This window comes from Ceratotherium simum, chromosome 27, assembly GCF_057802395.1.
Source record: "Ceratotherium simum simum isolate JZ-2026a chromosome 27, ASM5780239v1, whole genome shotgun sequence".
In the NCBI taxonomy this organism is placed as follows: Eukaryota; Metazoa; Chordata; class Mammalia; order Perissodactyla; family Rhinocerotidae; genus Ceratotherium; species Ceratotherium simum.
In genome coordinates, this window is record NC_141926.1 from 414,669 (window position 1) to 440,350 (window position 25,682).

General features: G+C 45.0%; 1 protein-coding gene across 6 annotated transcripts in view; it reads right to left on the reverse strand.

Annotated features, from left to right (window-relative positions):
- The window catches only part of PRMT2 (protein arginine methyltransferase 2), a 32,079-nt gene extending 12,032 nt beyond the window's left edge, over window positions 1–20,047 (reverse strand). Inside the window, exons 1-7 of one of the 6 annotated variants that reach the window (XM_087417868.1) lie at window positions 19,899–19,995; window positions 18,306–18,413; window positions 17,861–17,959; window positions 13,082–13,192; window positions 11,957–12,139; window positions 7,200–7,361; window positions 6,037–6,201 (exon numbers count right to left, since the gene is read on the reverse strand). In XM_087417868.1, the coding sequence (XP_087273994.1) occupies window positions 6,037–6,201; window positions 7,200–7,361; window positions 11,957–12,139; window positions 13,082–13,192; window positions 17,861–17,899 (660 nt within the window). In that variant the 5' untranslated portion in view covers window positions 17,900–17,959; window positions 18,306–18,413; window positions 19,899–19,995. Of the gene's footprint in view, window positions 1–6,036; window positions 6,202–7,199; window positions 7,362–11,956; window positions 12,140–13,081; window positions 13,193–17,860; window positions 17,960–18,305; window positions 18,414–19,898 lie in introns of all 6 variants that reach the window. The other 5 variants (XM_004429684.3, XM_014786912.2, XM_087417870.1 and 2 more) reach the window with 5 other exon arrangements.
- Window positions 20,048–25,682: the final 5,635 nt, after the last annotated feature.

A 25,682-nucleotide genomic window follows, 5' to 3' on the forward strand; every position in this document is an offset into this window, starting at 1 on the left:
TTTCCCCCAAATTAATGTCAGACACCAACCCACAGATCCAGGAAGCTCAGAGCACACCAAGTAGGATAAATACTAAAAAATGCACACCCAGGCATAGCATTTTCAAACTACGGAAACTCTAAGATAAAGTCCTTAAAGAAGCCAGAGATAAAAAACACCTTACCTACAGGAGTACAAAGAAAATTACATCTGACTTCTCCTCAGAAACCATGCAGGCAAGAAGAGAGTGGAGTGAAATATTTAAAGTGTAGAGAGGAAAAACACACTAATCTAGCATTCTGTACTCTGCCAAATTATCCTTCGAAAGTGAAGGAGAAACAAAGATTTTCTCAAACAAAAATTGAGGGAATTTGTTGCCAGTAGACCTGCCTTGCAAGAAATGTTAGAAGAAGTTCTTTAGAGAGAAGGAAAATGATATAGATCAGAAACTTGGATCTACATAAAGAAATAAAAGCAGTGAATAAAGAACAAGTGAAAGTAAAACTTTTATTTTTCTTCTTCTTAATTGATCTAACGATTTGTTCAAAATAACAGCAACACAGTAATTGACCATGTCCATGTATGCTTATGTACGTATGTATATATATGTTTATGGATGCTCATATATAGGTGAGATGAATGACAATGATTATACAAGGGACAGGAGGGGGAAATTAGGATTATTTTATAATCATAAGGTACTCGCACTACCCATGAAGTGGTATAGCATTATGTGAAAGTGGACTTGGATGAGTTGTAAATGTATACTGCAAAATGAAGGGAAACCACTTAAAAAAGAAAAAAGAGTATGACATATGCTAAGAAAGGAGAGAAAATAGAGTCATGTAAAATCTCAATTAAAACCTCAAAACGCAGAACACCTAAAGATATAAGGCAAATACTAACAGATCTGAAGGGAGAAATAGACAGCAATACAGTAACAGTAGGGGACTTTCAACAAGGGATTGATCATCCAGAAAGAAAATCATAAGGAAACACTGGACTTAAACTATATGTTAGACCAGATGGACTAACATCCCATCCAACATTCCATCCAGCATCAGCACAACACACATTCTTCTCAAGCACACATGGAACATTCTCCAGGATAGATCATATGTTAGGTCACAAAACAAGTCTTAATAAATTTAAGAAGACTGAAATCATATCAAGCATCTTTTCTCACCACAACGCTATGAAACTAGAAATCCAAAACAAGAAGAAAATTGGAAAATTCACAAATATGTGGAGATTAAACAACCTACTCCTGAACAACCAATGGGTCAACAAAGAATTCAAAAGAGAAATAAAAAAATACCTTCAGACAAACAAAAAGGGAAACACAACATACTAAAACTTATGGGATGCAGCAAAGGCAGTTTTAAGAGCAAAGTTTATAGCAATAAACGCCTACAGTAAGAAAAAACAAAGATCTCAAATAAACAACCTAACTTTGCACCTCAAGGAATAGTAAAAGAAGAACAAACTAGCCCAAAGTTATTAGAAGGAAGGAAATAACAAAGGTTAGAATGGAAATAAATAAAATAGAGACTAAAAAGACATTAGAAGAGATCAATGAAACCAAGAGCTGGTTTTTTGAAAAGATAAACAAAATAGACAAATCTTTAGCTAGACTCACCAAGAAAAAAAGAGAAGGACTGAAATACATAAAATTACAACTGAAAGCAGAGACATTACAACTGATATTACACAAATACAAAGGATCATAAGAGACTACTACGAACAATTATATGCCAATAAATTGAACAACCTAGAAGAAATGGATAAATTTCTAGAAACATACAACCTACCAAGACTGAATCATGAATACAAAATCTGAACAGACCAATTACTAGTAAGGAGATTGAATCAGTAACCAAAACCTCCCAACGAACAAAAGTCCATGACCAGGTGGCTTCAATGGTGAATTCCACCAAACAGTTAAAGAAGAATTAATACCAAACATTCTCAAACTCTTCCAAAGAATTGAAGAGGAAGGAACACTTCCAAAGTCATTTTACAGTGCCAGCATTACCCGATAGCAAAGCCACACAAGGATGCTACAAGAAAAGAAAATTACAGGCCAATATCTCTGATGGACAGAGAAGGAAAAATCCTTAAAATATTAGCAAACTGAATTTCACAGTACAGGTGGTCCCCAACTTACGATGGTTTGACTTACTATTTTTTGTCTTTACCATGATGTGAAAGCCATACACATTCAGTAGACACTGTGCTTCACATTTTGAATTTTGATCTTTTCCCGGGCTAGCGATATGCGGTACAATACTCTCCCATGATGCTGGGCAGTGGCATTGAGCCGAAGCTCCCAGTCAGCCGTGCAATCACGAGGACAAACAACCAACACACTTACAACCATTCTGTACCCAACAACCATTCTGCTTTTCACTCTCAGTAAAGTAGTCAATAAATTACATGAGATACTCAATACTTTATTATAAAACAGGCTTTATGTTAGATTATTTTGCTCAGCTGTAGGCTAAAGTAAGTTTTCTGAGTACATTTAAGGTAGGCTAGGCTACGCTATGATGTTCGGTAGGTTAGGTGTATTAAACACATTTTCTAATTACAACATTTTCAACTTATGATGGGTTTATTGGCATGTAACCCCATTGTAAGTCAAGGAAGATCTGTATGTTAAAAAGACCATACACCATGATCAAGTGGCATTTATTCCTGGGAGGCAAAAGGATAGATCAACATAGCAAATCACTAAATGTGATACACCACAGTAACCAAATGCAGGGTAAAAATCATATGATCAGCTCAACAGATGCAGGAAGAGCATTTGATAAAACTCAACTACATTCCATGGTAATAAATAGGTACTGGGGAACATACCACAACATAATAAAGGTCACATACAACAAACCCATGGCATCATACTCAACATCATACTCAACAATGAAAAGCTGAAAGCTTTTCCTCTAAGATCAGAAACAAGACAAAGATGCCCACTCTCATCACTTTTATTTAACATAATATTGGAAGTCCTAGCCAAAGCAATCAGGCAAGAAAAAGAAATAAACAGCATCCAAATTGGAAAAGAAGTAAAACTGTCTCTATTTGCAGATAACATGATATTATACACAGAAAACCCTAAATACTCCACCAAAAAACTATTAGAATTAATAAATTCAATAAAGATGCAGGATACAAAATCAATATACAAAAATTAGTTGCATCTCTATACACTAACGAACTATCAGAAAGAGACATTAAGAAAACAATCCCATTCACAATTGCATCAAAAAGAATAAAATACCTAGGAATAAATTTAACCAAGGAGGTGAAAGACCTGTTTACTGAAAACTATAAAATATTGATGAAAGAAACTGAAGACACAAAGAAATGTAAAGATACCCTGTGTTCTTGGATAGGAAAAATTAATATTGTTTACATGTCCCTATTACCCAAAGCAATCTAAAAGATTCAAAGCAATCTCTATCAAAATTCCAATGGCATTCTTTATAGAAATAGAAAAAAAATCCCAAAATTTAAATGACCCCCAAATAACCAAAGCAATCCTGAAAATGAAGAACAAAGCTGGAGGTATCTCACACTATACTACAAAGCTATAGTAATCAAAGCAGTGTGGTACTGGCCCAAAAATAGACATAGACCAACAGAACAGAATAGAGATCCCAAAAACAAACGTACACACTGCATACATGGTCAACTAACATGTGACAACAGAGCCAAGAATACTCAATGGGGAAAGGAGAGTCTCTTCAATAAATGGTGTGGATACGGGCCGGCCCAGTGGCGTAGTGGTTAAGGTGCCTGTTCTGCTTCAGCAGCCTGGGGTTGGCAGGTTCGGATCCTGGGCATGGACCTACACACCGCTTGTCAGGCCATGCTGTGGCAGCATCCCACATAAAGTAGAGGAAGATGGGCACGGATGTTAGCCCAGGACCGATCTTCCTCAGCAAAAAAAAGAGGAGGATTCGTGACAAATGTTAGCTCAGGGCTACTCTTCCCCACAAAATAAATAAATAAATAAACAAATGTTGCAGATAACCAACAGGTCGAGTGGAATCCAGGAGGTCAGAAGCACAGGGGAAGAGGGGCAGCCGCAGGGGGCCGGGTCATCAACAGTTACCACAGGACGTCCCTGGGCATCTGCACGAAGCAACCCGGCCTCCAGCCTCTCCATCTGCTTCCGCTCCACATCCTGAGTGACTTGCTGCCACCCCCTCATTTGTCCTCACCACTGCCCTGCACCAGGTGGGTCAGCACCGAGCAAGTCAACACCAGGCAGGTCAGCACCGGGCAGGTCAGCACCAGGAAAAGCGCCAGGTGGTTTTGCTTTAACATGATAGCCACGGCTCTCCTCCAGGTGCTCGGCTCAGGCTGCCCCTCCGGACCATCCACTCCCCTCTGTCAAACCCACACCTGCACCTGCATGTGGAATAGACCTCGCCACCCCCTCAAGTTCAAGGCCCGCTATGTCCACACCCCCATCAGCAAGTCCCCCCCCACCAGGCCTGTCCTCTGCCTCCAACACAGCAAACCCACCCAACCCACCGGCCAGAGTCTGCACCCAGCCACCCTTCCCAAGTCCAGTGGGCTGCCCCCAAGGCCCCGCCCGCCCTCCCCCAGGGGTCCCCGCTATCCTCCCCACCCACTCTCGCCCCCTCCCCCTGCCCTGCAGTCTACAGCCCATGCATACCAAGTGTGGTCTCCCACACACAAGCTGATCTCTACTCCACCCCTTAAAAGCTCCTGGTGGCCTAAGACATGGCAAAGTCCTAGGGACACAGAGAGCCTAAACTGGCCTGCCCCACTGGACGAAGCCCAGCACACCCAAATCCAGGCTGCAGCCCCCGCAGGCTGGATGCTGCCCCCATCCCCCTCTCCTCCCTGCCCCCCCCCCACCATCTCAACCCCCCTTCTCACCGTCCTCCTCCTCCCTCTTCCCCCCACCCTCCTCTTTGCCTCCCACATCCCTCCCACCCGGCCAGGAGCAGAGCTGGACCTTTGGCACCCAGGCTGCCCCCAACTGCCCTGGGCATGGGGACACATCTCCACCGCAGGCTGGCTCCCCATTTCCCCATGGCCACGAGGCTCAATACACATTTATTGAATGAATGCTGGTGTTTGGGGGGCAAAGGCCAATGCCCACTTCATGGATTAATGGTGTAGCTGGTTCCTTTTTACCCTGTGTATCATCTTATAAATCCACAGGGGTTATTAACAAGCCAAATTATCATGGATGTTGACTCTACGTACACTTTATCTTCAGACAACATAATTTCAACAGGGTTAAAGGCCCAAGGTCATTTGCTGTCATCTCCCTCAATCTCTGCAATCTATAAGGAGCTGCGGCAACATTCGACAGCTGTCTGCTTATTATTTAAATGGATCTATTCCTGGAAACATCAGCCGTATTCTTCTCAGATGTTATTTTTCTGGATTTTTACAGAATAAATTTCAGATTGGGATGTTTCACTTTAACATGTTAGGTCCCGAGATGTTGAGCCCAGGAGAGGGATAGGCAGAGGTGGGAGGAGCTGCAGACCTGAAGGCCTGGCTCCCACTCACCTCTCACCTGCCTTCTAAGCTCAGAGTTTGTGAGCACACAAAGCATTGAACAGGGAGAGTGGGAGAAGAACCAGAAAACTGTCCACTCCCATCTGTGTGAGCCTGGGGGAGAGTGACTCGGGGGAGCCTGAACTCCAGGCTGGGTCTCCTTTATGCTAATTAGGGAGCTGCAGGGAGAGGGGAGACCCAGGCTGGGGAAAAGAGACAAAGACTCTGCTGGTATTAAAAAAACAGCCCAAGACAGTAAGTATTGGATAGTCACAGGTTCCCCAAGAGAACAGACTTTATGCAAATCACTCATGAGAAAGTTACATTAACTTTGACTTAGATTTCTCATAAAGGCATTTTTTTAATCAGTTAAAAATTCAAGACACTGAGCTAAGAAATCAATAACATATCACCTTAGGAAAAAAGTCAAAATTAATCACGATTTGTTAAGATTCCAGACACCAGCCCAACCACCCACCCCACCCCACCCCAGCAGTTCCTTACCAGCAGGCAGGTCCCCATCCACTCGGACACCAGCACATCCACCTTCTCCGGCAGTACCACATCCTCCACCTTCTGCTGGAACACGGTGATGATGTCGGCAAAGCCATTCTGCATGACCAGCTGGCCCGTGTGCTGGGCCATCTCGCTGGCCTCCACTGCATACACCTGCACGTGGCAGAAGCACCATCAGTGCCTGTCCCAGCCCCGCACAGCGGCCTGTCATCTACTCTCCCCGAGCCTAAGTCGCCTTGGCAAGTCAGAACCAGCATAAGAGAAAACAGCAAACGGCAGTGACAGAAGGAAGCAGGTGTGGCAGCAGTGACAGTAGCCAGGCCATGGTGTGTCATCTCCACCAGAGAGAGTCCTTGGAAGGGAGCTGCCACTAATTCTAACTCTGTCTTCTGCCTAAGATGCAGACACAGGGCCGCAGGTGGGTAGAGGCTCCGCACACTCACAGGGCAGCCCGCCCCAGGGGCCCTCCTGGATAAGGCCCAGCGGCCCGGCCCCCAGACGCACAGCAACACAGTCCATAACTGACCCAGGAAGTTCCTGGCACTCAACTGAGAACAGCTGGACTTTCAGGATATCAGTGGCTTCTGAGACAATTTCAAATCCAGGTTCCTAGAGGAAGGTCCTGAGCTTTACATCCTGATGCTGGCGGGATCTGGACCCAGGCAGTCACTGCACTGCAGTCTCACCTGTACACTAGGAATTCCATCTACCTGTGTCAGGGCCTTCACGAGGCTGCAACTCTGCACAGCCCAGACATGCTTTATAGGGAAGAGGACGAAGGGCGTCCAGCACGCATCACAGAGCATGGTCCGTCCTGTCCCTGCCAGGCAGTCATGCAGAGACGACACCTGGATGGTGATCTGCCCAAGTGGCCCAGCCCAGACATGTGGACACACGTGCTTCTATATTTAACTTAAATAAACATTTCACAAAAAAATATCCCACTACATGCAGCTCATTCAGATGTTTTATTTTCTGTCCTATTCCACTCTGTGCTGTTTGTGACTCATTAAACCCATGTCACGGCCTCTGACGGCTCAGCCTCCAAGCACACACTGCCCGTCTCACCGACACAGTACCTCGCACACACAGAGGACACCTCACCGGGACCCGGCTCAGAAGGCGCTGAAGGGACAGCTGTTCCTACTTACTGCTCTGGGCTGCGCGTAATGCGCACAGAAGAGGCTGATGATCCCGGTGCCGCAGCCAACATCCAGAATCACTTTATCTTTCAGAGATTCTTTATTCTGCAGGATGACGCTGTGGTATTTAGTTGTTCGTGGTTGGTCTGCCAACATCTCCAAGTGAAGTTTCTAGAGGAAACAGACATGAAGAATCATGGCCTGTGATCAGAGCTTTGCTGATCCCTGGTTTACGATGGAAGATCAGAGCCTGAGCCCACTCCCTTGACTCCACCACCCTACACCTAAAAACATGAGCAACAAAGAGTTCTAAAAAAATCAAAAGACCAAAATATGTCAATGGATAAAAATAAGAGTAGACAGTGAAGGAAGGAAATGGAAATTTCCAGAATCCTTCCAGCTCAGTGTGGTGCTGCCTGCAGCTGCTCCCTGAACCTCCCCAAGAGCCAGGTAAGCAGAGAAGCGGGTGTGGACGGAGCACTCGAGAGGCGGCGCAGACGTCACCCTCCTGACCACTGTTTCCACTGGAGACGGGAGGAACCACTGCATTCCCGACCAGACACAACTTGACAAGTGTCTCCCAAGAGAGAACACGGACAAGCCACCAGGAGAGACGCCAGCAGAGGCACACGGGCTCCACCCAGAAGGGCCCAGTTACTCTCACACATAAATCTGCCCTTCATTTGCTTGGGGAGTGCAGAAACGGTAGCTGTGGAGAGGGATGACACCCCACCGACCTGACCCTCGGGGATGAGCGTGAGGCCCCCAGCCGCGTCCAGACGAAGGACAACATCTGAAACCCGAGGACACAGCCCATGGGAATCGGGCCAACCCCCAGGGAGGCAGAGGAAGGCTCCTCCAGACAGTTCACGAAGCCAGGAAGTGGTCAGATCCCCCCTGCCGGCGAGGCTGCACCAGCACCCGTCCCCCGCGCCCCAGTCCTCATGTCTGAGCTGCAGAAAATCCAGCCTAGAAATGGCACCACTTAGAAGGAGACAGACAGCCAGACCACCCAGACCGTGTCAGCACAGACAAGAGGTCTGGACAGGGCCTCCACGAGCCCATCTTGGCTCCTCACAAAGACAGCGCTGACCGAAAAACAAACGCGAGGACAGAGGGAGGCTGTCGGAGTGGACGAGTCAAGACCCAGGCATCCTGCCTGCAGCAATCACCTAACAGAAAGTCAGAACGAGGATGCAAAGGTCCCGTGACGCCAGAGGAAGGAAACTGGAGCAACCATGTTAACATCAGACCAAACACATTTCAGAGCAAAGACTACTCCCAAGGAGGAAGAGGGTCAATTCAGAACAACACAGGACTCACTGCAGAAAAAGGACATCATAATTCTAGGGGCCGGCCCGGTGACGTAGTGGTTAAGTGCACGTGCTCTGCTTCGGTGGCCCGGGGTTTGCAGGTTCGGATCCCCAGTGCGGACCAAAGCACCGCTTGTCAAGCCATGCTGTGGCAGTGTCCCATATAAAGTAGAGGAAGATGGGCACGGATATCAGCCCAGGGCCAGTCTTCCTCAGAAAAAGAGGAGGATTGGCGTTGGATGTTAGCTCAGGGCTAATCTTCCTCACAAAAAAAAAAAAAAAGACATAATAATTCTAAATATTTTGTACCTAATAACAGAGCTTCAAAATACACAAAGCAAAAACCAACAGAAATGCCACAAGAAATAGACAAATTCACAATCGTGGTCAGAGACTTCAACACTCTTCTCTCAGTAATTGACAGAAGTAGACAGAAAATCAGTAAGGACACAGACTTGAACAACACTATCAACCAACTTAATCTCGTTGGTATTCACAGAACACTTTACCCAACCATTTACAATAATAATACACAAAAATATCTAGGAACAGATTTAACAAGAAAGGTACACAACCCTGTATGATCAAACTTCAAAACTCTGAGAGACATAGAACAACAAGGCTTAAGAAATGGGACAGTCAGCGTGATGTTACAAAAGATGTCACTTCTCCCTAAATTAATGCACACTTTGCATACAATACCAACTAAAATGCTAACCAATTTGGTATGGAGGGAGCACAACAAAATGATAATAAATTTAGTTTCAAAAAAATACACAGCCAAGGCTAGCCATGAAAATGCTAAAAAACAGAACTGGTAAGAGGCCAAGCTCTCCCAGACGTTCAAAAGCTACAATAATAAGAAGCACCTGGAACTGCAGAAGAAATAAACAGACGAATGAAACAGAAGAGAGATTCCAGAAACAGACCCTAGAAATCGAACACGTGATAAACGTGCATCTCACATCAGCAGGAAAAGGAGGATTACCCAGAAACTGACACGGCAACAGACGGTGTGTGGGGAGAAACTGGCAGAATTGTACCTCATTGTTTGCAAGTAAATTCCAGAGTGATTTAGACATTTCATTGTTAAAAATAAGATCATAAAAGTTCTACGAGAAAGCATGGATACTTATAATCTTGGAGTGAAGAAGGCCTCAAAGTAGAACACAAAACCCAGAAGCCACAACAAAAGGACCAGTTAGACCAGATAAAGAGGACCACGGAAGAAAAGAGTGGCAAGTGCTAAGTGTGACACGCATCACACACACAGGCTAAGCTGCTTAGTTAACACACAAATTGACAGAAATCAAAAGAAAAATGGGAAAATTGCATGAAAGTTTACCAAAAAGAAGAAAAAATACGAAAGGCCAATAAATATGAAAGATGATCAATCTCACTTTAAAAAAAGGAAACCAGGCCCAGCCCTGGCAGCCTGGTTTCAGGGTGCTCTGCTTTGGTGGCCTGGGTTTGGTTCCCAGCACGGACCTACACCACCCGTTCGTCAGTGGTCATGCTGTAGCAGCAGCCCACATACAAAACAGAGGAAGACTGGCAAGAGATATGAGCTCAGGGCAAATTTTCCTCAGCAAAAAGAGGAAGATTGGCAACAGACGTCAGCTCAGGGTGAATCTTCCTCAGCAAAAAATAAAAAGATAAAAAAATAATAAAAAACTGAAAATCAAAATCAAGAGATACCATATTTCACCTTTACGACTGGAAATCTTTTTTCACTTTGATGATTTGTGGTGGTGACATAAGTGTTCACACACCCTTGGTAGGTGTATAATCAGCAAATCTCTCTGGAGAGCAAATTGGCACAACCCACCAAAGCAAAAAACACATACACACACCCTACAAATTCACCCAATGGGAATTCTAGCAAAAGTTTAGCAGGTTGGGCCGGCTCTGTGGCTTAGCGGTTAAGTGCGCGCGCTCTGATGCTGGCGGCCTGGGTTCGGATCCCGGGCGCGCCCCAAGGCACCACTTCTCCGTCCAGCGCGAGGCCGAGTCCCACGTACAGCAACTAGAAGGATGTGAACCTATGACATACAACTATCTGCTGGGGCTTTGGGGGGAAAAAAATGAATAAATAAAATCTTTAAAAAAAAAAAAAAAAAAAAAAAGTTTAGCAGGATTTGTGTAGGAGGACATCCACTACAGCATTGCTAGTCATGATAAAAAGCTGTTGAATAAGCAACCCACCAACATGGTCCTTTTAAAATCAACATAATACTCTGCAGCTGTTGTAAAGAACAAACCTTCAAAACAATACAGCTGCGTGAAAAGATGAGGTGAAAACTGTGTGTGTGGAACTATTCCTTTTCTGTAAATTTAAAATAATAAAACAGATGTAGCTTAGACTTGGTAGAAGCATTAACACAGTTGCTGAAAGAAACCTCAGGGAGCAGTGGGGCTCTCGGGGTAGGGGCGGCAGAGTGAGGAGACAGACTACGGATTTTCATTCTGTTTTTCCTAATAGGCTGACAGCTCTAACCATGTATGTACATCACTGGTTTTTCATTTATTTTAACGTTTTTAATTGTGAAATATGACATACCTACAAAAAAGTACCTTAAAGAGTGCCTTACAGTGTATCAAACAGTTATCCAGCAAACACTCCCACGACCAGCAGGAGAACTCTGCCAGCACCCCGCCACGTGGCCCTGCACTCACGGCCCTCCCTCACCGGTCACCTCCACCCTGATCTCAGGGGAACCGGGTCCCTGATCGCCTTCAGAGTCTCACCACTTACACATCATTCATAAACACTATCTTTTCATGGTGCCTTTTAACCTTATACGATTGAATCAAATGTTGGATGTTCTTTGATATCTGGCTTCTTTCACTCAACATTGTGTTTGCAACGTTTATCCTGCAAGTATCTGTTTTTATCTTGTTTTACAATATAAACAGGGGTTATCTGGACCATAGGATTATGGGTCTTTACCCATATCGGAAAAAAACAAACTAATAAGCTAGTTATTTAGAAGTATTACTGTTGATTTATATGACTTTTTTGTACTTTATTTTTACAGTAAAATTTATCACCTTTTTTTAAATACTGAGAAAAGTTTCAGCCCACCACCTGCTTTTCTATGGCCTAAAAGCTAAAAATGGGTTTTATATTTTTAAATGGCTTTTAAAAATCAAAAGAACAATATGACACATGAAAATTATATGAAATTCAAATTTCAACGACCATGGATAAAGTTTTATTGGAACACAGCCATGCCCACTTTGTGTTTTCATGGCTGCTTCTGCACTATGACGGCAGAGCCGAGAAGCCGTGACCCAGACCGCACAGCCTGCTAATCAGGAGAAAAAGTCTGCGAGCCCTGCTCTAAACAACGAGTAGAAGCAGCTCAGATATTTTTTTTTAAAGTTAGAACCTAAAACTAGAGAGAAGAAACCAGCCTCCAGGCGGTGAACAGGGAGTGCAGAAAGCAATACCAGGGTTCCGTAGCTGCCGAAATACTCTTCATCCTGCCACGTGTCCTCGGGGTCGCACTCCTCCAGGTGCTTCCCCAGGTGGTTGGCTGGGATGTACCCGCAGCAGCCTGCACGCTCACCCCACCACCAATCAGCAGTGGTTTGTCTCAGGATGAGAAGTTTTTCTCCTCTCAAAAAACTGAGCTGGAAAAAAAATATACGGAAGTGAAAATTCAAGAAAACCCTGTAGTTGGCATTTCAACCAGGGCTTAGTGATACACCCCCCATCACTAGGGCCCCAATCACGGCCATTTCAAAAAGGAGTCGATGGTAATTGCACCAACTGACAATTTATGAAAATGATATCAGGATTTAGACACTCGTGCGGGACATCTACAGGAAAGAAGAGCACAGCTTAACTGACGCTTTTTAAAAGAAAGATTAAACAGGGGCCGGCCCGGTGGTGTAGTGGCTGGGTACGCACTTTGTGGGTCTGCAGGTTCAGATCCCGGGCATGGACCTGCACACCATTCGTCAAGCCATGCTGTGGTGGCATCCCACATAGAAATAGTGGGAGACTGGTGCCGGTGTTAGTTCAGAGACAATCTTCCTCAAGCAAAAAGAGGAAGGCTGGCAACAGATGTTAGCTCAGGGCCAATCTTCCTCACCAAAAAGAAAGATTAAACATTTTCAAATGGCTTAGGACAGAATTTCTCAAAAGCCTCTTCCCAGTAACTCAGCTATTTGGTAGCTGATTCAGTTACTGGAGGATTACATTAAGAAATTCCTGTTACAAAGTAAAGAAAGCTACATTCAAGTAGATGTTTTTATTTTATAGCCTCATCTTTCATTAACTAGAATAGGTTCTAAATCAAGGTTTCCAAGCAAACACTGGAACGGGTGCTTCCTCCCCCATTCCTTACCCAGGTGTCTTTCACATTCAGGCTTGGGGTCAGAATTTCCTAGGCTAGGAAGAGCAGGGTCACTCACAGGTCTCACGCAGCTCTAAACATCTGAATACTTCTTTATTTAAATTTGGCATGACTTCTGCAAAATTTACATCTAATTCTGTCACTGAATGTGCTGAATGCATACAACCCGGAGCTGGTGCACACGACCCCTGCATGTGAGCAAGCGCACACAGACCTGCGTGTCATCGGTGGCAGAATAATCCGCGATGGCCACGAACTCCTCAGGGTGCACACCCTCCTGGAGGCGCTCTTCTTCACCATGCCCAACAGGCTCTCGTCCCTCCTGCTTCAAGCCAAAGACAGAACAAGGAATGACTGTGGGCTTCTTTTTCTTTCTCTCTCTTTTTTTTGGCTCCAGATTATCAGGAGGGTTTCAAATGAAGATTCATGTGGCCAGGTTTTTATCATGCAAACAACTTGGGTCACCTTCACAAGCAGAACCAAGCAATCTCACCCTCACTCCACCTTTACTCCACGTCTCTAGTACAAGAGGATTTGCATCCTCCTCAAGAGAACGTCACAGAAAGAACAAGAAGAGGCACGTTTAGTGTCTTTGGTGACTGAGACCTGATCACCAGCAGCGCTCCCTAAGAGTGACAACCGGCCCAGGAGGAAGCAGCCCTGTCTCCAGGGAATTACACTTGGAGACCTCGTCAGACAGGACAGAGCTGGGCGGGCCTCGATGAGAGCCTATGGAAGGTGCCAGCGACCTGGGGCAAGCAGCCGGCCTCAATCACACTGCATTGCTGCTGACCTGCTGCTCAGGACCCTGAGAGGCCCCTGGACCTGAGGGCTCCACCACCACTTTTCTTCAGAACAGGCTTGCCTGGAAGACAGCCACAGGAGGTGGCAGAACCTCCTATCATGTGTTCCAGTTCACTGTGGCAACCCCCTCCCAATATATACATTTTAAACAAATTTTCTTTAAAGACAGATGTAATTCATGTTCATTTTAGAAAATGTGTGAAAGCATCTGTAATCTTGCTCACTGGCCAGAGATAATGACGGTCAACACGTTAACATTTATATCCTTCCCGGCTTTTTTTTAAAGTGTACATATAACATGTGCATAAGGGTGTTGATTGGGATCATACAATTCTGCCTTGTGATGTTTTCCACTTATTAAATTCTGAACATTTTTCATTATGAAATATACTTCTAAACACATTTTTAATACCTGATAGTATTCCATTCTATGAATTATTATAACATGTTTATCTAGTCTCCTAGTTTTGGACACACAGACTGTTTTCAGTTTTTACGATTATGAATTATGTTAAGATGAACTTTCTTAGACATAAATCATCTTGTCTGGCCCTGACAATGTTCTTAAGATGAATTCCTGGATGTGAAATTAGTGGATCAAGAGGACGCATACCTGCCTGACTTCCAACCTCACCCCCAAACGCCCTCCAGAAAGGCGGCTCCTTAGACCCCTACAGAGATCAGGACCTAGCTCTGGGAGGGCAGGTGACTGACTCATCACTCTAATCTCTGCCGATCTGATGGGGAGAAATTACCTGTCTTTGTTACCTCCATTTGCCTTTCTCTGATTATCATGGAGTCAAACATGTGTTTTAGGTACTCACTGGTCCTCTTTTTTATTTAGCTAATTGCCCATGTGTATCCTCTGCACATTTTCCTGTTAGAGGGACATGATTAGTTTGGGCACAGTATCACGTTCTTTGTAGCTTGTCTCCATCCCGTCCCTGCTCACCCACATCATCCCCCTCTCACCACCATCCGAAGTCTGTATTAGTCCCCTGGTGTACACCCTCCCAGAGTTTCTCCATGCTCATGTGATATACAAACACACACACGGTTTATTTTTTCTTTTGACGTCGTTTTTTGTAAAGGCTATCACAGACCTTCTGTTTTAATTTTGCTTCTTTTACTCACACAACACCTTGTGAAAAACTCCCCAACTGTTAGAACTCTAACTTATAATTTCCAATGGCTATATAATATTCTACAGCAGGAATTCTGCCTCATTCTTCCGTCATCGCCAATCGATGGACTTTCTCCTGTGTCTAATTTTCTACCACCATAAACAATGCTGCCACAAACGTCTGTGCACAGTTTTCCTTATGTGATGACATTTTATTTCTATGGGATAGACTGCCAGGGATAAACAAATAACAGTTTTCATCCAAACATTTGTCAGACTCTTTCCATAAGGGTGTAGCCCCTCACACTTCACCAGCAACGCACGGAGTACCTTCAGCCTGAATACTCAGCAGCAACAGCCACTATCACTGTCTTTAATTTTTGCCAGTGATATGTGTAAAGAATCCAGAAAAGGAAAAACTGCGGAGAAACAGATTATTTCTTATACTTCATAAAAAAGACTTTTGATAGCATAAAGAAACAATAATTTATTGTGGGGTTTATAACATAGAAGTAAAATTGTTACAGTAACAGCACAAAAAATGGGAGCTGATAAACGGAACTAATCTGGAGGATTCTTACATCGCGAAATGGTCAAAAAAAAAGACTGGAACAGGTTAAGGATACACGTCACAATCTCTTGAGTAACCACTAAAATAACACAACAAGGCACAGCTAAAAAGCCACCAGAGGAGATAATGTGGAATTACAGGCAGTACTTTATTAATCCAAAAGAAAGCAAGAATGGAAAAAGGTACAAAGAAGAAATGTGACACACAGAAGCAAGACGTTAGACTTAACCATATCAGTCATTATGTTAAATGCTAATGGACTAAATACTTCAATTAAAGTGCAGAAATTATCTGACGGAAAAAAAATGACACAACTATAGGCTCTTTACAAGAGAAACACTTTAAACATAAGGACCTAGGTTGAAAAGATATGGGTGTGTGTGCATGTGTGTACCACACAAGCACTAACCATAAGAAAGCTGGTACAGCAAAATTATTATAAGACATAGTAGATCACATTACAATCAGTGATCCAAGCTTCCATCTCAAGATGCTATAAAAAGAGAAAATTAAACCCAAATAGAATTGAATAAAATAGAGATAAAAGCAGAAATTAATGAAATAGAAAATAGATGAACAAAGAGAAAGTCAACAAACACAAAACTGCTTCTTTGAAAACATAAAATCAATAAAACCCGAAAAAGACTGATCAAGGGGGAAAAAAGATAAAACACAAACTGTGACCATAAGGCATCTCTTCTGTAACGGAGGGTGCTATTAAGAGGATGAACACAGGGCCGGCCCTGTGGCTGAGTGGTTAAGTTCCACGGTGCTCCGCTTTGGCGGCCTAGGTTCACAGGTTGGGATCCCAGGCACGGACCTACTCCACTCATCAGCCATGCTGTGGAGGCATCCCACGTACAAAATAGAGGAAGACTGGCACAGATGTTAGCTCAGGGCTAATCTTCCTCAAGCAAAAAAGAAGCAGGATTGGCAGCAGATGTTAGCTCAGGGCAAATCTTCCTTACCCCGCCCCAAAAAAGAGGAGGAACACAAATATTAGTGAAACACTACCAGGACTCACAAGTAATCAGGAACACAAAAATAACAAGATACCATTTCTAACCCATCAGACTGACCAAAATGTAAAAATCTGATGGTCTCAAGTGTTAGCAAGCACTACGTGGGCTACTGGCAGACCTGTGAACTGGTAAAGCCACTTGGGAGAACAACTGATCACTATTTAGTAAAACTGAAAACACGCAATCCCTTGCACCCTGCAATGCCATTACTGGGAATATACCCCAGGGTACATGTGCACAAGGAGACCTGCAGAAGGATGTTCACTGCAGCACTGCTTGAAATAGAGAAAAAATGCAAACGTTAAGTGTCCAACAAAAGGGAAATAAATAAAATGTGGTGTACATGCACTGCATAATAGTAAGACTGCAACAGACCTATATACATTATGTGTGAACGTGATACATTCATATAAGGAACATGCTACAGCAGCATCCCATAGCTACACACACACCAACGACAAACCCCCCAAAAGTAACGTTAGTGAAAAAGGCAAGCTGCAGATGACACAGAGAATATGACACCACTTAGATAAACTGTAAAAAGCACAAACATCATATATTGCTCAAGGATGCCTATATAAAGTATTAAAGTATAAAAAATGGTTCAGAAGCACAAAGATCAATTCATAATTCATAGTAGTGTTTGCCTTTGGAGACAGAGGAGGAAGAATGGGACTGGGGTTCTGAGGTTGGAGAACAAACTGTTATCTATGGTCTTGTTATTTACATATATTTATATATATATTCTTAAGCAAATATGACAAAATGTTAACAAGTTTTCACTTCTGTGTAATATGTAAGCAATATTATTCTGTAACTGTTCCAATATTTTTAAATTTCTCAAAAGAAAAATAAGACATCCACGGAATTAAAACATTTTATAATTAATTTTGACAGATTAATGAAATGACCCACTATAAATAAAATTCTTATATATAAAAACCCAAATGAAATTTGAGCAACCATTAGAAGGAAAAGAAAAAAATGTTAAAATTGACATCATAAACATGAAAATGTTTGATTTTTTTAAAACATTATTTATTATTCATTTGGTTTTAATTTTACATAATCAACATTCCTTGAAATTTAAGGTGACTTTTTTTTTTTTACTGGTAACTTGAATGAAACTATACGTGTATCCCAGGTAGAAAAGCAGTATGAATACATAAATCTTTTCTAATGCGTCCCACCTGCCTTTAACACATTATGCCTGGGACTTCATCAAACAACAGAAAATGTGCTTGCTTCACCAGCTTCAGTACCAAAAACGGAACCCCAGAGCCCTGGGCGGTGTTTACAACGCCCAACTCAGCACGCCATCTGTGACCCGTGCAAACACTGCACTTCCCCTATTTAAGCACCCCACCGTCAGCGGCCACCTTCAAAGGTCCAAGGACAGCGCCACCACCCTGGGCTGAGTCAGTGACGTTCACAGCCTTTAAATACAGGTTTACACACCAGAACCGAAATTACCTGCAACTCACTGCTGGGGCCGTCACCCGGTGTTGCCATAGTTCTCTTAGCATCTGCCGCATAGCTGCCGCTTTTACTGTTTCATTCTCCCCTCCATTCCTACTTTTAAAAAGAGAGAGAATGAGAAAAGGCTTGTTCCGTCACTTAAGGTCTAAGGTCCACGATAAAGTTCCTCTACAGAACCGAAGCAAAACATGTATGTCTAAAGAATGAAATAAAAATGAAGTTCATAAACGCAACTTTTTACAAAAACAACTGAAAGCATTTAAAATTTATAAACTTCAAAGAGCGTGTGTTTTCTTGAGGAGTCTGCAAAGCGTCAATCTTATTCATTAGGGAAGCTTGTTGGTTTCTCTTAGATCACTGGGTTGATTTAAAACAACAAATAGATGTCACATTTGTTCTTGGAACCCTGATACCTTTAATTCCAATTAAAACTCCCTACCTGGGGCTTTAAAGTGTTTCCACTAACAGGAACTCTGCATCTTCAGAGGCTTTTCCTTCTCATTCTCAATTCCCATTTTTCCAGTGACAGTGTAATCCGTACTATGCTCTGAGATGAACGGTTTTTAAATTACACAGCAATTCTTTCTTTAAAATGCGTGCTTCACTTATCAAGATCTAATACTTATTTTTGTGACATCTGTCATCACAAATACTAAAATACATACATTGCATTTTCATTGGAAAACACTGCTAGACGGCCAGGGTGGGGCGGGGCCAGGACAGGCCCGGTCGATAGGGCGGGGGCCGGAAGGAACGGGGCGTGAAGGGCAAGGATGGGGCCGGGAAGGATGGGGCGGAGAAGGATGGGGCAGGATGCGGCCAAGATGGCGAGGGACAGGAGCAGAATGGTGCGGGGCCAGGATGCGGCGGGACGGGGCAGGACCGGGCCGGGGCAGGACCGGGCCGGGGCAGGATACCGCCGAGATGGGGCGGGGCCTGGATGGAGCGGGATGGGACCAGGATGGGGAGGGGCCAGGATAGGGCCGGGATGCGGTGAGTTGGGGCCTGATTGATGGGGCGGGGCCGGGATGGGCCTGATTGATGGGGCGGGGCCGGCATGGGGCTGGGGAGGGGCGGGGCCGGCATGGGGCTGGGGAGGGGCGGGGCCGGCATGGGGCTGGGGAGGGCAGGGCCGGCATGGGGCTGGGGAGGCAGGGCCGGCATGGGGCTGGGGAGGGCGGGCCGGCATGGGGCTGGGGAGGGCAGGGCCGGCATGGGGCTGGGGAGGGGCGGGGCCGGCATGGGGCTGGGGAGGGGCGGGGCCGGCATGGGGCTGGGGGGGGGCGGGGCCGGCATGGGGCTGGGGAGGGCAGGGCCGGCATGGGGCTGGGGAGGGGCAGGGCCGGCATGGGGCTGGGGAGGGGCGGGGCCGGCATGGGGCTGGGGAGGGGCGGGGCCGGCATGGGCCCAATTGGGGCTGATTGATGGGGCGAGGCCGGGATGGGGCGGGGCCAGGATAGGGCCGGGATGAGGCGAGATAAGCTGGGATGGGGCGGAGCCAGGATAGGGCCGGGATGAGGCGGGATGAGCTGGGATGGGGCGGGGCCAGGATGGCACGGGATGGGGCGGGACGGTGCGCGGCCGGAGGGCGGACCCGGGCGGGGCACAAGGACGCTGGCTCCGGGCGCTGTCCGGGAGAGGGCCGAGGATCCTGAGGGGCAGGTGGCCAACGAGGGGTGGGGAGAAGGCGCCGTAGATGCAGGAGCCGGAGAGGAGGGGGACAGGGAGTGTGAGGTGACCCGCAGCGTGTGGGGCGGCCGGAATCCCAAGGCGCGGACGGTAGTGGGCGTGGCCTGGGGGGGCGTGGCGCCGGGGAAGCCTCCGCAAGGGCGTGGCTCGGGGCGTGGCCCGCGGGGAGGGGCGCCGAGCTATGGTCAGCCCGGGGCACGGAGCAGAGGAGGGGAAGGCACCCGGCGGTCTGGGAAGGGGCGGAGGCCTCTGCCCGCTAGCTGACGTCGGGCGCGGACCGGTCACCTGGCGTGTCCTGCCTCACGCGCGGTCCAGCCGCCCGGGCAGCGTACGGGAAACCTACCTCAGCCGCGTTTCTCCGCTGAATCCCGCGTGCTCACTGGCGGCGCGCACGGGCAGACGATGCCTACGGGGAGCCGAGCCGCCGCCCTCGGCCCGCGCAGGCGCGGTGCGCGCGTCCGCGGAGAGGACCCCGCCCTGGGCTCGGCGCCCCGCGCTTGCGCAGTCCCCGCCGTCACGACAAGTGGCGTCACCGCTTTGGGCTTGCGCAGGCGCAGTGCGCTCAGGCCCTTCGTGGAGTACTCGGGCCTGGGCCGAGCGCCCCGCGCAGGCGCACTTCACAGGTCCCGCCTCCCGTCGTCGCGCGAGCAGGGGAGCAGCGCCGCTGGTGTGGGGGGTGGGGCCCCGGGGGCGGGGCGCAGGTGGGGTTGGGGGAGGCCGGCCCGACCCGGGGAAGGGGAGTGGGGGCCGGGGGGCGGGGCGCAGGTGGAGCTGGGGGAGGCCGGGCGGACCCGGGGAGGGAGAGTGGGGGCCAGGGGGCGGGGCGCAGGCGGGGCTGGGGGAGGCCGGGCCGACCCGGGGAAGGGGAGTGGGGGCCGGGGCCCATTTGGGCCTGGTGGGGGGGGGGTCGGAAGCCTGCTATGGGCGACGGAAACGCTGAGGTTTCTGCAACAGGACCCCCGTCCTCCTGCTGTTTTGGTAATAATTCAATTAACCTTCCCATCTCCGGCTGCAAGGTGTGAACGGCGTGGTATTGTTTCCACCTGACAAGTGGAAGCATGGTGATGAAGTTTTTACTCCATGAAGAGGAAGTCAGGGATTAAAAGGAAAACAGGACAACGTCAGTGCGGGTTACCGTGCGGTGGCTCCGCAGGGTCGGCAGGTGGCGGCGCTGTGGTCTGGGAAAGGCAGGGCGTGGTCGTCAAATCTTAGAGACGGAAAGTGGAATGGTGGTTGCCAGGGGCTGGGGAGGGAGAAGAGGGAGATCATGTTATCCTTGTAGAGTTTCAGCTTTACACGATGAAGAGTTCTGGAGATGGGTGTTGGTTATGGCTGCACAACAATGTGAATGTATTTAATACCACTGAACTGTACACTTATAAATGGTTAAGGTGATAAATTTTATGTTATGTATATTTTACTGCAATAAAAAAAGCAAGAACACAAATTACCAATATGAGGAATGAAAAATTCAGTACAGATTATAGGTTTTTGTAAAAGATAATAAACTGGTATTATGAAGCTTTATGTCAAAAAAAGTTTGACAAATTAGATAAATTGGGCAAATTCCTTGAAAAACATAACTTACCAAAACTGAACAAGTATATTTAGAAAATCTGTGTAGTTCCATATCTCTTATAGAAACATTGACCTTCCCCCTAATGGCCTGAAAGAATTTAAGATAGATGCCCTGGCCCCAGGACAGGCCATCACCATAGATAACTCTGGGTGTCAGTAGACTGGGAGCGTCCTTGCTAAGCCCATTCTTATCAAAGTCCTGTCTTGGGATCCCGTTGTCATAGATGGCCCAGCAAACCCTTGTTTAACAACATTTCCTTTTCCATCTCCATGTAAATTGCCTTCCTCCCCTTTGAAGCCCCAAACCACTACCCCCAACATCCTCCTCTGTCTTTAGCTGAAAAGGTGGCAGCTTTGGCCATTCTAACAAGTTACTCAGTTTTTCTGGGTTTTCCCCATGTGTACATATTACTAAACTTTGATTTTCTCCTGTTATTCTGTCTCATGTAATTTAATTCTAAGACCAGCCAGAAGGACCTAGAGGGTGGAGGAATTCTCTTCCTCCCCTACAGAAGAAATAACACCAATATTAACAAAATTTAAAGAAAATAGGGGATGGACGCTTCCCAATTTGTTTTATGAGGCAAACATAACTCTGATACAAACACCTGAGAAATACAAGAAAAGAAAATTACAGACCAAAATCCTTCATAAAAATATGTGCAAAAATCCTTAACAAAATATTAGCAAGTCCAACCCAACAATATGTACAGAGGGTTATACATTATGGCCATGTGGAGTTTATGCCAGTAATGTAAAATTGGTCTAACTCTTAAAAATCAATGTAATTCACCATTTTAACAGAATAAAGGGAAAAAAAATCATATGATCATTTCAGTAAATTTTTTAAAAGGATTTGACAAAATAATACCCAATCGTGATTTTTTTAAATATCAGCAAAAATAGAACATCTGTCTGTAAAAAGGCATCTATCAAAAACTCCATCACTGGGGCCGGCCCAGTGGCACAGTGGTTAAGTTCGAATGCTCTGCTTCAGCAGCCCAGGGCTCACGGGTTCAGATCCCGGGTGCAGACATACACACCACTCATCAAGCTGTGATGTGTTGTGGCAGCTTCCCACATAAAAGTAGAGGAGGACTGGCACAGATGTTAGCTCAATGACAGTCTTCCTCAAGCAAAAAGAGGAAAATTGGCAACAGATGTTAGCCCAGGGCCAATCTTCCTCAACCAAAAAATAAAAATAAAAACTCTATCACTAAAGTCATACTTAATGATGTTATATTGAAAGTTTTTATTAGAAACAAGGCAAATGTATCCACTTTCACCACTTCTATTCAATATTTTGTAGGAAATCCTGGCCAGCACAATAAGGCAAGTAAAGCAACAAGTAAATAAAAAGAATAACTATTAGGAAGAAATAAAATTATGTATATTCACAAAAGATTAGATTGTTCGCATAGAATAGCCTAAGGAACCTACAAAACAACTACTAGAACAAATAAGTGAATTTAGCAAGATTGTGGGATACAAGATCAACATAGAGAAAAAAGTGTGTTTCTATTAGAAGCAAAACATTGAAAATGAACTTTTTTTAAAACCCATTTATAATAGCATTGTAGGGTAAGTAGCTGACCGTTAGCTTTTTTGATTATAAGTGCCTGACGTAAAGCTTTTGATTGCTGAGGTATCCACTTCAATAAATGAATAAACACATTGCCAGCTACACAACTAGCTAAAGAGCCAGGCCACCCTACCCAGGAAGTTCCCTTTTTTAGAAAAGCCCTGGGTGACCTAGATAACTGACTTTTTGACCACTTGTTTTCCCCTTCCTGCACTTTAATCACTGTTCTTATGTTTTAAATTCACCAATAAAAAGTGGACCCACAGGGGCCAGCCCGGTGGCATATCGCTTAAGTGCGTGCACTCCGCTTAGGTGGCCCCGGGTTCACAGGTTCGGATGCTGGGCGCACACCCATGCACCACTTGTCAAGCCATACTGTGGTGGTGTCCCATATAAAATAGAGAGAGGTGGGCATGGATGTTAGCCCAGGGCCAATCTTCCTCACACACACAAAAAAAGAGTGAACCCACAAAACTCTAGGCACCCTCCCTCCACCCCAGTAAAGGCAGAAGCCCAAGCCCTCACTGATGTGTGCGCTCTCTCTCTCTCTCTCTCTCTCTCTCTGCCTGCGACCTCGCTGTGTGGCCCCGGGGCATGCGTGTACCTTCCAGGACTTGTGAATAATAAACCTTGTCTTTTCAAAGTTCCATAATGGTTGTTGCTGAGGTGCGTCTTGCAATCGTAATAAGAACCATGAGGGCCAGTCGAGCCACAACATTGGAAATGTCTGTGGGGGGTCCCCACAAATAGTAGGAGCCCAGGTGAGTGCCCCCAGGCATTTCTAGTGGATAGCATCACTATCAATAGACTGAGACAGACCTGGAACAAGTATCAACATAAAATACTCAGGAATAAGTTTAACAAAAATATGTGCAAGACTTTTACACTAAAACTATTTTTTATTACTGCAATAAACAAAAAATTAAAAAAAAAATGTAAAAATAAAAAAAAAAAAATAAAAAAATAAAAAAAAATTTTTTAAATGCTGAGAGAAATTTTAAAAGATAAATAAATGGCGAGAGATTCCATGTTCACATATTGGAAACAATATATTTAAGAAGTCAATTCTCCACAACTTGATTGATACATACAACAAAATCCCAATCATAATGCCAATAGGATTTTTTTCTAGAAACTGACAAACTGATTCCAAAATTTATAGAGCAATGCAAAGGACCTAGAATGGCAGAACAATCTTAAAAGAGAACAACAATATCATAAGATATATACTCTCTGACTTCAAGAATTATTATAAAGATACAGTAATCAGGACAATGTGATATTGTCAAAATGATAGGCAAAGAGATCAACGGAACAGAAAAGAAAGTCCAGAAGTAGACCCACACTTTTACAGTCATTGATTTCCAACAAAGGTGCCCAAGCAATTTGATGGCAGTGAGGAAAGTCTTTTCAAAAGATGGAATGCAAGAAGTGGATATTTGTTTAGAAACAATGAACCTAGTGCCCACCTTACACCCTACATACAAGCTTATTTGGGATGGATCATAGACATACATATAAAAGCTAAAACTTTAAAGCTAGAGGCAGGGGGTTTCCTTCGATGTAAAAAGTACTAACAATAAAATTAGAAATTGGTAAATTAGAGTGGGGTCAGCAAACATTTTCTGTAAAGGACCAGATAGTAAATATTTTAAGCTTTGCAGGCAGTCTCAATCAGAACTACTCAACTCTGCAGTTGTGTCATGAACACAGCCATGTGAATGAATGGATGCAGCTGTGTTTCAATACAACTTGTATTTAAAAACCCAGTTTGCTGACCACTGTATTAGACTATCAAAACTTAAAACTCTGCTCATCAAAAGACACAATTAAGAAAACAAATAGGTGAGAGCCAGCCCTGATGGCCTAGCAGCTAAAGTTTGGTGCAATCGGCTTCGGCAGCCCAGGTTTCAGTTTCCGGGCGCAGAACTACACCACGCGTCTGTCAGTAGCCGTGCTGTGGCGGCGGCTCACATAGAAGAACCAGAAGAACTTGCAACTACACACCACTATGCACTGGGGCTTTGGGGGGAATGAGGAAGAAAAAAAAAGGAGGAAGATTGGCAACAAATGTTAGCTTAGGGTGAACCTTCCCTTGCAAAAAAAAAGAAAAGAAAACAAATAGGCGAACCATAGACTGGGAAAAAGTATTTGCAAAACATTGCTTATCAAAAGATTTGTATACCAAATATATAAAACTCCTAAAACTCAACAACTAAATTAATAAACAAACAAATAAATAAATAGAAATGGGCAAATGACTTGAACAGACACTTCATGAAAAAAGATATACGAATAAAAAGTACATGAAAAAATTCCTTGACATCAGTAATCATTGGTGAAATGAAAATTAAAACACCAATGAGATACCTTTACATGGAATGGCTCAAATTAAAAAGACTACACTCAAATGCTGACACGGATATGGAGCAACCAGAATTATTATACATTGCTGAGTGAGTATAAAATATTACTTCCACCAAGGAAAAATGTTTGGCTGTTTCTTATAAAGTTAAACATATTGATTAAGTCTCCTCGGGCTGCCATGACGAAATACCACAGACTGGATGGCTTAAACAACAGGCATTTATCTTCTCACAGTTCTGGAGGCTAGAAGTCCCTGAACAAGGTGCCAGCAAATTCGGTTTCTGGTGAGAGCTCTCTTGCTGGCTTGTGGATTGCCACCTTCTCACTGCGTCCTCACATAACAGAGACAGAGAGAGAGAGCTCTGATGTCTCTTCCTCTTCTTATAAGGACACCAGTCCTATTGGATTAGGGTCCCACCTTTTAACCTTAGGGTCCCTCATTTAACCTTAATTACCTTCCTCAGGGCCCTATCTCCAAATATAGTCACACTGGGGGTTGGAGCTTCAACATATGAATATTGAGGGTCACAATTCAGTCCCTAACACATATAGCTATCCTGTGGCCCAGAAGAACTCCAAGGCATTTGTCCAAGAGAAGTA